Genomic DNA, 14,040 nt, shown 5'->3' with positions numbered 1-14,040 from the left:
CGAGCATTGAGATGGCTCCTTTTGAAGCATTGTACGAAAAGAAATGCAGATCACCGTTGTACTGGGATGATATCTCAGATGTTCCTGATGTTGGGCCTGATATGATCCGAGAAATGACAGAGAAAGTAAAGCTTATTCAGAAAAGAATGAAAACAGCTCAGGATAGACAAGCAAAGTATGCAAATATCAGACGACGACCTCTATCTTTTGATCAGGGAGACAGAGTTTTCTTGAAGATTTCTCCGTTTAGAGGTACGGTCAGATTTGGAAAGAGAGGAAAGTTATCTCCACGTTTTATCGGTCCATATGAGATTATCGAGAAGATAGGCGATCTTGCTTATCGACTTGCTCTTCCTCCATCTTTGTCTGGTATTCATGACGTATTCCATGTCTCTATGCTGCGGAAGTATCAGCCTGATCCTTCCCATATTCTTCAGCCTGATGAAGCTGAACTTGACGAGACTCTTAGTTATTTTGAGCAGCCTATTCAGATTCTTGATCGCAAAGACAAACAGCTCAGAAACAAAATAATTCAGCTAGTCAAAGTTCAGTGGAGTCGACATGGCATCGAAGAAGCGACTTGGGAGACTGAGTCAGACATGAGACAGAGATTTCCAGAGTTGTTTCATTGATGTGAGTTCTTATTTTGTTTTATGCTATTTCATTATCTTATGTGTATACAGATTGTCTATACAACTTGCTTGTGATTTCGAGGACGAACTCATGTCTTAGTGGGGGAGAAATGTAAGGCCCGAGATTATTTAATTTTAATCCGAGAATATTTAATTTGGGAATATTTAGAGTTTAGAATTAAATTCTAATATTCTTAAATTGGAAAGGATTGAAATTGAATTAAATCGCTTTTCCGGGGACTGAATTGCAAATAGTCAAAAGTTCAGGGACTAAACTGCAAATATGATATATATATCTCAATTTCCACTTGAATTAAGCTGAATACACGTGCATATCAGATTTTGGAAAGGAAAAGAAACAGAGGAATCGTCCAAACCTTCAAGAACTCCATTTTCGTCCCGTTCAAGCTTCGATAACTTGCGTTCCGGTTATCAGAAATTCCAGATAAATATATATCTGCGATCACAGCTCCGAGACCTTCGATTTGGTACATGTTTTATTCACATATCTCAGATTTTATTTTTATGTGAAAGATGGAAAATTATGATTTTATCATATATGCGTATATCAGCTGTACCGATCGTGTATTCGCAGACGGTTTGGAAAAAGACTGTCGTTCGGATTTTATATGAATTTGGGAAGAATAATTCGAACACTACCATGTTTGATTGATACTGATTTTTATGGTAATGAGATGATATGTTAGAGATTATAAGTTATCTGGATTGTTGGATTGATTTGGATATTGTTTGGATTGCCGGTTTTAGCCGTTATGCCGTCGATTTGCAAAATGTCAAGACTTTGATATTGTTGATTGAACGAAGCATGGTTTGAATGGCATCTGATCTTGTTAGTTATTCGATATGTAATTTATCAGCTTTCTATCGAAGTTGCCGAACTCGAGATCTCCGAGTCAAACCGAGAAGGATTTGAAGCAAGGTTTGCTAGCATTTGCACTTGAGATTGAGTTGAGAAGTGGAGCAACCTTTTGATATGAATTTTCATTGATGTACTTGCAGATTTGAAGTACTTTCAGACGTGACATAGAAAGGTATAAATGACAGCAAATCCAGATGGGATAGAACGCTTGAAATAGCTTTCATTTCAAGTATTCCCATGTCAATCACATACTTGTTTCTTTATATTTCTTATGTGATTATTTGTTTGTACTGCTTTGTTTGCTTATATGCTTAGTTGTTCAAAATGTGTTTTATAGCTTTTAATGCATACAGCTTATGTTGCATTCATCTTGAACTTCAGCCTTAATAGCACAGAGGGCAGCCATCGCCTAGAGTGCAGATGACGTTTGGAGAGCTGTAGTGAGTGGCATGGACTGTAAATTTATTTCTAGAGTCAGCTTGACTCATGTCACAGAATATGGATTTATGTTCAGAGCCAGAAGACTCACTATAGTTGTACCAAAGTCAGAGGACTAAAATACTTGATGCCGCCTCGAATGGGAGTATCGGTGGTTTGATAGTTATTTTATTCCTCGGGATCCCAAAAAACTAAGTTTTATTGATATCAGCTTGATAGCCTTCCTTTTGCCATTTGCATTGCATTCACGTTTATTATCTCGCGTTTAAAGTTGTTTATACTGGGATTTTATTCTCACCGGAGTTATCCGGCTATTGCTTTGTTTTGTATGTGTGCATGGCAATAGGTGGGGCAGGAGCTAGTCAGAAAAGACAAGGATAGCTCGAGATTGAGGCATAGCAAGTGAGGACACGGGCTTAAGTAGCACGACTTGTACTTTATGTTGTTGAACCATGCTAGAAGTGATACAAGAACTTTGTATATTATGGCTTGAATACATGCTAGTTTATGTTTATTATGTTTAGAAGCTTGTAAGACGTTATAAGATAGCATGTATTTGATTTTGTAGCATGTATAAAAGATTATGACTTGTTTATCCATTCTTTGGCAGCAGATTTTTGATAGCATATTCCCCGATCGAGCGAGACCCTGCCTTTTAAAACAAAAATTTTTTTTTTAGCTCTTGTTTCTTTAATTCTTTTAAGTACTTGTTTAATTGTTAATTACAATAAATTGCCCTAAGATAAGATTAGCAACCCGGGTCCCCACAATAAGTCTATATAAATATCTAATTTTTATTAGCCTAAAAAACTTAATGTTACCATAGTTTATCTCACGTGCAACGCACGTCACACTTACTAGTAATTCTAAAAGGGGGGTGTTGGTGAAGAAATAACAAATCTTGCTACAGAGCAAATATATATATATATAGTTTCTTTCAAATGCTCACTACAATGCCCATCAATGATGTGACACTATTCTATTGGACCTACAATTTATCACATCTTTATCACATCCAATAGAATAATGCCACATCATTGGTGGGCATGATAAGTGGGCACTTGAAAGAAACTCATATATATATATAATATATAAATTTTTAAATAAATTTTAATATATATAAATTTTTAAATAAATTTTAATATTATTATTATTATATATATATATATTTAAATAAATTTTAAATTTTTATTTGAAAGAGTGCATGATATAATTTTAAAAATTAATTAATTAATTGAAGAGTCACATAAATAACTAATTAAAAAAAACACACATTAATTAGGTGGTAATGGAAAAAGGATAACCAAGTAAATTTCCAAATACACGCTTATAAATAAATAATTAGAAAATACACGCATTAATTAGATAATTAATAATGAAAATGGATAACGATAGGATCGGTTATAAGTATAGAGGGGGTGAATACACTTATAAACAATTTTGTATGAAAAGGTTGAACTCGATCGGTTTAGTGATGGAATTCTAGACTTATCTTGGTGTCTAATGTGATTTGATAAACAAAGTGTGTGCAGAAATATGTCAAATTACAGATTTGAACAGTAATTATTTATCAGTTTAGGTTTGGTAAAAGTAATAGGTAAACTGAAAAGAACGCAAGAAAATGTTTATGGATGTTCGGAGATTTCAAATACTCCTACGTCACCCCTTCTTCCACCTCGGAAGGATATCACTAGAAGACTTTGAATTTTACAAGCAATTTGCAAAACCCCGATCCATTTTAGGCCTTAGACAGTGCCTAAACAAGAACTCCTTAGTATAACAACTCAGTTTCAGTTCTAGACTGATGATAGAACAAGGATGAATACAACTCGACTTCTTTTGCACAAGATTGATCCTTCGATGATCAGATTAACACTCAGGTGTTTGTGCTTCGAGTTCCTTGATCGGCTTTAAAGCTTTTGAGATTCTGAGATGTTCTCGTTGTAAGCAAAGTGAGCAGAAATTACAGCGCTAGAGAGAGCTACTTTGAACGATCAAGATTTCTATTTATACCCTTGGATGTTAACGGTCATAATTTCAAATTGAATATTCAGATAGATTTTTGAATTATTCCCGTTGTATTTGTCATTTTCAAGAACAAATTTTGGAGCTGGCATTTACCTTTGCATCGCGGCACTACCTTCTGCAGAGTGTGTCAGAATACGGAAGAACTTATCCGAAAATGGTATGGTAGTAAACTGATGAGGGTAAACTGATGAGTCAGTTTAGCGTAGCGTTTCCGGCTAGTTGAGCAAGGCAGTTTAGCTTCTATAAATCAGCTTAATGCCTTTCAGTTTGATCTTCTTTTAGGTCAGTTGAGCTTTGTAATTGTAAACACCAAAACTTAATTTCCCAACAGATAACCATGTAAATTCACAAATAAACTCACATATTTATATATAATAAAATGATATAATAATAATAATATATATGTAATGTAATAGATAATAGATATTGCATTACCTTAACTCATATGTTATATAAACTCGTACACATTTACCCCATTGATAGGAGGTTTTATGCTAAAATTTTAAAACATAGGTTCTAACGTGCTATTAATTATATATCTAGGTGTTTGTTGTTTTGTTTTTTTATTTTATTTTATTTTTCACAAGGGGTGTTGATGCAATTAGCCCACAATATCAATCTTGTCTTAATTTGCAAAAAATATGATTATGAAATTATGAATCACCAATAAATTAGATTACAGCTAAATAACTACTGAATAACTGCAAAATCATTCAAAGAAAAAAACAGCTAAATAACTACTGAATAACTGCAAAATCATTCAAAGAAAAAACATTCCAAAGTGTAGTCTACAATTCAATGATGATCTTTTGCTTATGGCAAAAGCGATTGAAAAAAAATACTAGGTTTTAAAAAGTAATGAAGAAAAATAGACAAAATCTACGATTACAAACCACGTGGGGAGTACATTTTTTTTTAGGCGTTTAGGATTTATAAACATTATATTCACTGGAGGCAGTCATCATCCCAATGTCATATATGACAAATCAACTACATAAGAAAATTAAATTGTCACACTTTTTAAGGGACTATTGTTTTAGTAATATTAATGCATCGGTGCACGTGAATAATTATAAGATTCAATTTGAGTTTCAATATGTTGGAAGACTAAATTCTTCGCGCTCTATCTTTCTAGTTGAGAAAAAACCACTAGATAGTTTTTATTTCATATGAATGAAGAACTGATAATTTCCCGTATCAAAAACCATCATGATAATTGTTCAAAACCAAAAATCGTGTTTATCAGAATTATTGACTCGAACTTGAAACGCCAAGTTTCCATTTTCATGTTGCTGCTGCTGAATGAGATTTGCTGAATCCACTAATGATTCCTTACAGAACTGCAACTCGATGAGTTGAAGCGAATCTATTTCTCCTATGCCACTAGGAATCTCATCAATTTGTGCACGCCTGAGAATCAAACTTTCAAGGCTTGGAAAATGCTCTTTCTCGACTTCCCACTTCACCAAATGATCTAACGAAGAACGAAAGTACTTGAGACGAAGAAACTGGTCTTCCATTGGCGTCCAGTGCTCCGAGAATCCGGTGACTTTAATATTCATCATCTGGAGAACTTCAAGATTTGGGAGCGACCCGATTATGGTCATGTTGTTGTCCCAATGCCAAGGAACTCCTTCTAGAGTTAACTTCTTGAGACTTATTGGAAAAGTATGGTTCCATGTTATGGAGGGATTTGGCAAGTCATCCACAGAAACTTTTAATTCTTCAAGGTTATTCAGACGGAAAAGATTGTTGAGATTATAATCATCCCAATTATCAAGGCACATAGTGAAAATAACTTTGAGTTTCTTCAGATTCACAAATATTTTGATGATCTCTTCAGTAAACTTGAAGTCAACCACTGTTTCAAGAGTTTGTATATCGCTCTCCTGAACGATTCCTCTGCTGGAGGGACTCGGCAAACGAAAAGGGGTGTCAGTGATCAAATGCCTTAACTTGGGCGTCTCCCAGATTTCACACTGTATTTGCAAAAGATAGTCTCGTCTGAAGTATGTTCTATGAGCAATCACAGTCTGGAGGTTGGGAAGTTTGGTTATTGAGGTAGGAAATCCGTGGGGGCAGGACGAATCGTTTAAGGCGAATGCAATGTACCTTAAATTGAATAGTGCTGAGATTACATCCGATAAGTTTGGCCAAGTTACTTCGGGTGCATCCAAGATACTGAGGCGCCTAGAGCTTAGGAAAAATGTTGATCCCAAATTTCTCTCGGAGAAAAGCAGAACCGAATGGATACTTGATTCTTGTATTCGCCACTCCCAAAGAGCCTGTGTGTAATGAATACTGATGCGGCGATATGGATTTTGTGTTGCGTCTACTTTATGGACATTCCTGTTGGATGAGACATGGTGAAGAAACCCCTCTTCTTCAGCTTTTGTAGCGCAAATCTCCCTCAACAGATCATGGACTCCTACAGTTTCGAGTTTCCCATCCGGCCCTTTCTTTCTCACTAATATCAAGCTTCTGTTCACAAGATCCTCCAAATACCCTCCCCCCACATCTTCCATGCATTTAGACCGATCACTTGGTTTAAGAAATCCCTCTGCAACCCACATCTTGATTAGTTTGGAAACTTCGATTTCCGAGTCTTCTGGAAATGCAGTCATGTAGAGGAAACATGGCTTTAGGTGAAGAGGCAACCTATCACAGCTCAAACATAGTATCTTTGAGCAGTGCGACTCAATTGTAGGCTCTGTCGAACTTATATTTTTCGAAACATTTTCCCATAATTCTTGTCTCATGATGTTGCTTGTGGATATGAGTATCCCCGCAACCACCACAATGGTGAGTGGAAGTCCCCCACAACTGTAAGCAATCTTCTTCCCAATTTCCACCAACTCGGGAGGACAAGATTCCAGTCCAAAAATCCTTTCTTGGAGTAGCTCCCAACTTCGATCTTCGTTCAAAAACTTCATTAGGTGAAGCTGAGAGCTAGAAGATCTTGCATAAATAGCAACATCTGATAGCCTAGTAGTTATCAAGATCCGACTTCCGATACCATCCTCTGGAAATACCCTCTTCAGATCATCCCAGGCCTTGGTATCCCATACATCATCAATCACGACAAGGTATCGCCTACCCATGAAACCTTGATACACTAGTGTAGCCAACTGAGCATCGCTCTGGTGACATTGAACATCATCGGCTTCCACCAAGTAGTGAAGAAGCCCCGAAAGAACTTGCCTTTTTCGATACTCGGCAGACACTGTAATCCATCCGCAGATGTCGAAATGTCGAGAGAGGATGGCACTCTGGTAAACTCTTCTAGCTAGAGTCGTCTTCCCGATTCCTCCCATCCCGACAATTGGGATGATTTGAAGCTTAGCAGAATCTTCGTACAACTGTTCATTAATCGCATCGATATCATCATCAAATCCCACGACCATTTTCTTGACAGGGATTTTGATCGCGGATGAATGGTCGACGGGAGAAGAATCGGCCATGGAGCTTAGCGGAATCTTCTTGTTCTTCATCGCTTCTTCCCAGAAAAAATCGATCTTTTCCAGCGCCAAGTTCAGGCCTTGGTCAACGCTCGCCACGCTGAAAGGCTCTGAAGAACTCGAATCAAAATCGTTTCTTGATACCAAGAACAAATATGAATCCATGAAATCTTGCGCTTCGTATGCAGCACTTTTCATTTCGTTTCCCACAAGATCGACTGTCCCGCCGTGCTGGTCTGAATAATCTTGGAGGAAATTCAGGGAGGAATCAACCTTTTGGAAGAGGGAAACAATTTTTTCTTTGTCAAGAGGATTGGGATAGCGATCGAGAGTCAAAATCTGGTGCAATGTTCGAGCAAGTGCAAGGAGAGAGGCGTAAGCGGCCATTTTTTTTTTTTTTTTTTTTATGAACGTACAGTAACAGATGAAGTAGCGTAGCAAGAAGATACAAATGGAAAGTTGTCTGTACATGTAGCTACCGAGCTGGAATAAAACAAAAAGAGAACCAAACAACAACGACAACAATAAAACAAGATGGAAGGAAAATAGTTTTTTTTTTATAATTGATTTGTCCAATTTTGGATTTTTGGTCTATTAAATTTTAAGTTTGTTTATGATGCACTTTTGATTTCGGACTTATTTTATCCAAAGATTAATGTGTCATCGGACAAGTCAATATTTTTTTTGTGTCTCAAAAACACAAAATAGGAAAAGTTAATTCACCAAAAAAGTTGTTTCCTTAAAACAAATATTTTCTCTAATTTTTAACGAATAACTTGTGTTGAAGGTATAATAAATCTAATATGAGTCCTTTACTTAAGCATTGTCACAAGTCTTTCTTATGATTAAAATCAAAATTTTCGGCTGTTATGATAACATGTTTATGGTATTTTTACTTATCATAATTTTTTTTTGTTCATGCGATACACAAAATAATTAGTAACCACATCTCGAACATTTTGATATATAGACATGATTATCTCTTATTTTCATATTTCAATAAATTTATTATTTACTATTTATAACTATCATATTAAATATTTATTTTTCTCAAATTAAAAATAATTAATATATAAATTTATCTTTCTTTTTTATGGTTATAAATTTATCTTTCGATATAACATAAAGTATTTATAAAGACAAAAATACTAATATATAAAAAGTTTGGAGAGAGGTCCTAGATTATTGACTTGATGGCACCAAAATTTTTTATATTTTTCTGCACCAACCTTGGGGTAACACTCCAAAGGCAGAGTCGAACTAACACTCTATACGAGCATCTATAAAAATGTACTTTGGCTCCCTGCAATTGTAAAATCTGAGGTTTTTAGTTCTGTCAGCCTCAGAGAACTTATGGCTCCGCCGTACAAAAGCAATGGAAAAGCAGAAAACTAATATAGTTACAAGTAAAAGAACAATGCTGCATCATGTGTAAAGGTAACAGATTAAACAGATTTTCAAAATTTAACGTAGTGTCACCAGTTAACAGTTTGAGTACTTTATTATTTCCTAATCCATAGAATCAAAACTTGGAGCATACCATCCTAACTCATTCACAATCTTCTTAATTCTTTCTTCCTGTCCTCTCAAGTCGCCTAAGGCCGTTGTAAAGGGATACACATATGTAACTTTGGTGGCCATAGCTCGAAATGCAACCACATCTCCATTCACCAAAAATTCAAGAACGTCTCGACCAAATCCTCCATCCACCTCAGCTTGCAGATATTTACCTACATTTTTTCACGCTATCGTAAAACTTTAAGAACAAACCAAACACAATTTACCAATCCACATTGTTCACATCATTCTAGCCAATAGGATATATATGATTTATGCATAATATATTTTTCATCAGTCTATCTAACAACACAATACAGGTTCCCTTATATCTACCCGAGCAAATGCATCCGATTATCATATTTTTATTTACCTGTAGGTGTATCTTCAACTGGCTGAAGCTTCACATTCTTCTGTGTCTTAAGAATTGCATCTTTCAATTGCTGGTAGTCATTATTAGAAAGTAATTTAGAACTACAGAACCCTTTGTTGAAGAGTCACGAAAACGTTGAACATAAACCATATCACGATCCTTAAACCTGAATGGCAGAACCATCAGTAGATTTCCCCGATACGGTCCATGGGAAGGCAAAATTTGATGACCTCGGATTACTGGAGACACAGCCTGGGTTTATTGAAGGGCAAGGCCGGATTTTCCTGCGATAATGGATCATTGAACTAGTCATAAATCTTTCAGTTCCTAGCAAACTCAAAAGGTAATGTTGATAACGATTCATGAACACAACTTACGTAATTATAAAGGAGACTTAGCATACATCAGGCACTCATGTAACTAAAACTAAGGATAGTCGATGCAGCAACATCACTAAATCCATTTTCGTTTACCAGTGATATTAACACTACATTAAAATGAAGAGTATATTGGAGTATGTTTAGAGGCAGCAGCCTCAAAAGTCTTTTTTTTTTTTTCCTTTTTCTTAAAGAGCTTCTGCTATATCTTTAGTTTGACTTATATAGATACACGCACACAGACGCGCACAATAAGCCAGAAGCTAATAATCAGGCCATATTGCCTTTTGGTTTCTACTTCATCTTCCTTTAAGAAATTTAAACTATATATACTTTCAACAGTTCTATCCAACCACAAATAACGTTCCTCAATCAAAATTCACCAATAGCAATATCCGCATCACAATTCACTTGAACAAAAAAAAGTGATGCGGTCAATACCAGATGGCCGACACACGGCATACATGTTCGAATTGATTAGGATAACTCAAGCTCTGTGTGACAAACTTCATTTCATGTTATTCAATTGCAACACGGTTGTTTTGTTAAATATATTTGTACAAAGACAATGTAGAAACGCACTCAAATTAACACTTCTGTCAGATGAATCAGAGGAAGATTCAAGTATGAATTGAGTATCAGAGATAAACTACTCGAAATTTCACATCAAAATTTCTTAAGAACAACGATTATACTCGACTTCTCAGCTCCAAATGTAATAGTTGAGAAGCAATAATGGCATACTCTATTGCAAGAATCAAAATCATTATCCTTTCGTAAAATGACAAATGCTCGAACATACATCAACAGAAAAGAACAATAATTCATTCTAACCACAGCTCCATCTCCTTCCCAATTCCCATAGAAATCGAAAATTAACGGACAAAAAAAAAAGCAGCAACAATTACATGAACCCTTTTCATATTTTAACCAGAAAACACAACTGTAACATAAAAAACCACACCAGAGAAGAAATAGAGATAAAAATACACAAGAAACCAACAAAAATTGAAGGAAAGAGAAGAGCAAAAATACCCATCTTCAAGTCCAGTAGGTAAATTCTGGGCCTGCGAGAATGGAGTGGCGGCGGAAGAAAGAGGAACGGATTTGGAACCGAAAGCAGGAATTGCCGGAGAAGGCAGTGGAGTGATCAAAGCCGCAGCAATTGCCAGAGAGATGAGGTTGTTAGACCAATTGGAAGGCCTTAAATTCGTGCCAAAATCATCTCTTTTACAGTGTTGATTCTTGAAAATGTAATCATAATTACTTCGAATGTTCGTCGGAGAAGATTTTGTGGCATATTTTTGGGATGGTTTGGAGACGAAGAACGTGGCAGGAAGATGATGAATCCTCAGTCCCGACATCATTTTTAGAGCTTCTTAATTCAGTTTTTTCGGTTGCTTAATTTGGTTTTTTGGGTGGGATATTTCGCGTTTTTCGCTTCTAGGCGGTAATAAAGTCGCATGGACTTGCAGTCTTGTTTTGCACAAGAGGTCTCTGATATAATTTTAATTAAAATTTATGATATATTTATTTATTTATTTTTGAAAATACGTTATTCCAAGATTTAAAATAGTGTAATATAAATATATATTTTTATTGTAATTTTTTAATTATAGATCGAAATTTTTTACCTATCATAATTATATATAGTTTGAGTAACAATATATGTAAGGATAAATTTGACGTCTAACAGATAATCAATTATATGATGTGGGGTATTATCAATATTTTTTGAAATATAAATAAAACTCTCTTAATTAAAAAATATATATTTATATTTTTTATTACTAAACGATTAAGCAAAATTAATTTAAGGTTTCTAATTTGGATATTTTGCTAAATTTTGTTTTTTCATTCTATCTACGTGTAATAACTAAATGTCACGCCTCGAAACCGGACCTAGTTAACATCGGCGTTGTTTAACAATTTAACATTGAAACAACAAGTCTTGTAATACAATTCTTGCCAAAAAAGCAGTCTATTTCATAAATCATAACTATTTTTACAGAGAAAACACAAGTGCGGAAGCAATAACGTAGTAAGAAATAAGACTGAAATAAATTCTTGAATTTCCATATCTTGAACTTGATCACCAACACCAAAACGCATGTTGTTCATCATCTTCCGACTGATCTTCACCCGTATTTGGGAAGAAAAGTAAGGGGGTGAGTGTTTTGGAAAACACTGAGCAACTAGGGGTCGATTGTACACACAAATATCGAATATATATATGATACGAATTCAAATGAAACATGTTCCAGCACATGTCGCAACAAAAATCAAGACAAGAGGCAAACTCGCAACTGAGCATCAATACTTATCATAACTGAAACATAAATTTGGACATAGCACTGTTATTCATCTCGTTAATCATGGCTACTGATCAGTCCATAATTGTTATTTCTATAAGGGGACGAGGCCTTAAACGGTTATTATAACACACCACATCAGGGCCTTATATCATATCATGTTTTCGGAATTTTCTTATCATTTCTTAAGTTGAATTCTAACAGTGCATAACAAATAATTGTGCAGAACGAAACATGAAAATGAAATCAAAGGATATGAAACGAATAATGTACGATCGAGTTTTCGAAATCAAGAACGTCATTATTTTAAAACATATATATAAACTCACTTACCTGAAAAATCTTGTTGCATCGAAAACTGATATAAAATTCTTCTATAAGCTTCATCTACTCTTTGTCATAAGAGTTTAACTCTTAGATGTCACAAGAACTTAATTCTTAGATACTATAATATGAATGTTTGAAGGAAATATACATGTCTTCCATATGATTTCTCTCTCTTTCTTTTTATGAATATTATGGATTGAAATGAGAATGTGACTAGTGTAATATATTTATGCTAAAATTTCTAAGCAACTCAAAGGGCCACATTAATTGTAAGAAATTGAATTTGGTTTAGTTGGTAGTAAATTGAGAGGGAAAACATGGGTTAGTGGGTAGGAATTTGATAAGTCATGATGATTTATGACAAATAGTAATTAGAGTGTAATGGTTGATTTGATCAAAATAAATGGGAAAATGATAAAATGTATATTATAAAAATATTTTGTTTTGCTATTATGATAAAATAAATATTATAAAAATATAGCTTATTTAATGTATCAAAAAATCGATCATGGGTATCACACTAACTGTGCATTATGATCGAAAATATATGTAGAGGATGGTGAATACGACTTAAAATAATTTTAGGAAATTAAAGTTGATTTATCAGCTCAAATTCAGCTTGAATTTGAATATCTTTGCTTAAAAAGAGTTCGGATTAGGGAATTTTCTAATAGTATTTTTGCATCAATTAGACTCTGAATAGATCCAAATTAATTCCTCTACGTTTATCCACGTAAACGAGGAACCTCCATGAATCCAAACAAGGTATATAACTCGGCTGACAAAATAATAATAATAATAAAAAATAATAATAATAATTTATTTAATCAGTTTATGTTTTTAATCGTAAATTTTTTACCTGTCTTCTTAATAATTTTTTAGAATTTTTCAGCTGACATAAAATTCAAAAATTCGAATAAAAATTTAAACTTTTTTTAAAAAATTATTATAATAATATTAAATAAATAATGATTTTACAAAATATTATTAATTAAAAAACAAAAAAAATTTGCACGGTGAAAGTGTTGGCAGCACTTTGAAGATAGATAATTCATTCTAGAACAGAAATCTTTCAACTAAACAAACACAGATTCTCGCAAGAATCTTTTTCATAATAATTGTTCAAAACAAAACATTGCGTCCATACGAATCAATGACATGAACACGGAAAGCATCGTTTCCATTTTCATGTTGATGCTTTAGAATTTGCTTGGCTGAGTCTGGCCACCAATGAGTTTATACAGTAGCTAGCGCAGCTCTATGTATTGAAGTGTATCTATTTCTCCTATGCCAATAGGAATCTCATCACTCAACGCCACAAAATCGAGAATCAAGGTTTCAAGACATGGGAAGTGCTCTTTCTCCGTTTTCCACTTCACCAGATAATCTAAGGAAGAATGAAAACACTTGAGTTGAAGAAATTGGCCTTCCACTGTCGTCCACGAACATTTGGTGATATGATTACCCGTAAACTCGAGCACTTGAAGATACGGGAGCGACCCGATTATGGTCATGTTTGTTAGCAAAATATGCAAACTCAAAACGCAAATATTACAGAAATAATATTATAAGAACGAATAAAGGTCGTAGTAAATGTCACGCCCCGAGATCGGAACGTAGCATCGGCGTTGTTAACAATTTTAAATCGTAAAACAACA

At 34.6% G+C, this 14,040-nt stretch overlaps 2 protein-coding genes across 2 annotated transcripts; both read right to left on the bottom strand.

Moving 5' to 3' along the window:
* Positions 1 to 5,198: 5,198 nt before the first annotated feature.
* On the bottom strand, positions 5,199 to 7,823 carry LOC140862082 (putative late blight resistance protein homolog R1C-3). The gene has a single exon (XM_073265085.1). The coding sequence runs from the start codon at positions 7,821 to 7,823 to the stop codon at positions 5,199 to 5,201; it is 2,625 nt and encodes an 874-aa protein (XP_073121186.1).
* Positions 7,824 to 8,836: 1,013 nt separating this feature from the next.
* Positions 8,837 to 11,217, bottom strand: LOC140866563 (thylakoid lumenal 17.9 kDa protein, chloroplastic). Its single transcript, XM_073271581.1, has 4 exons — positions 10,779 to 11,217; positions 9,533 to 9,650; positions 9,367 to 9,436; positions 8,837 to 9,166 (listed from the first exon to the last, which is right to left on the bottom strand). Exons 1-4 carry the CDS (start codon positions 11,108 to 11,110, stop codon positions 8,946 to 8,948), a joined length of 741 nt encoding a protein of 246 aa, XP_073127682.1. The 5' UTR covers positions 11,111 to 11,217; the 3' UTR covers positions 8,837 to 8,945.
* Positions 11,218 to 14,040: the final 2,823 nt, after the last annotated feature.

Source organism: Henckelia pumila, chromosome 4 (genome assembly GCF_033568475.1).
Source record: "Henckelia pumila isolate YLH828 chromosome 4, ASM3356847v2, whole genome shotgun sequence".
NCBI lineage: Eukaryota > Viridiplantae > Streptophyta > Magnoliopsida > Lamiales > Gesneriaceae > Henckelia > Henckelia pumila.
Note: the sequence above shows the minus strand (reverse complement) of the source record. Positions and strands in the feature narration are given on the sequence as shown.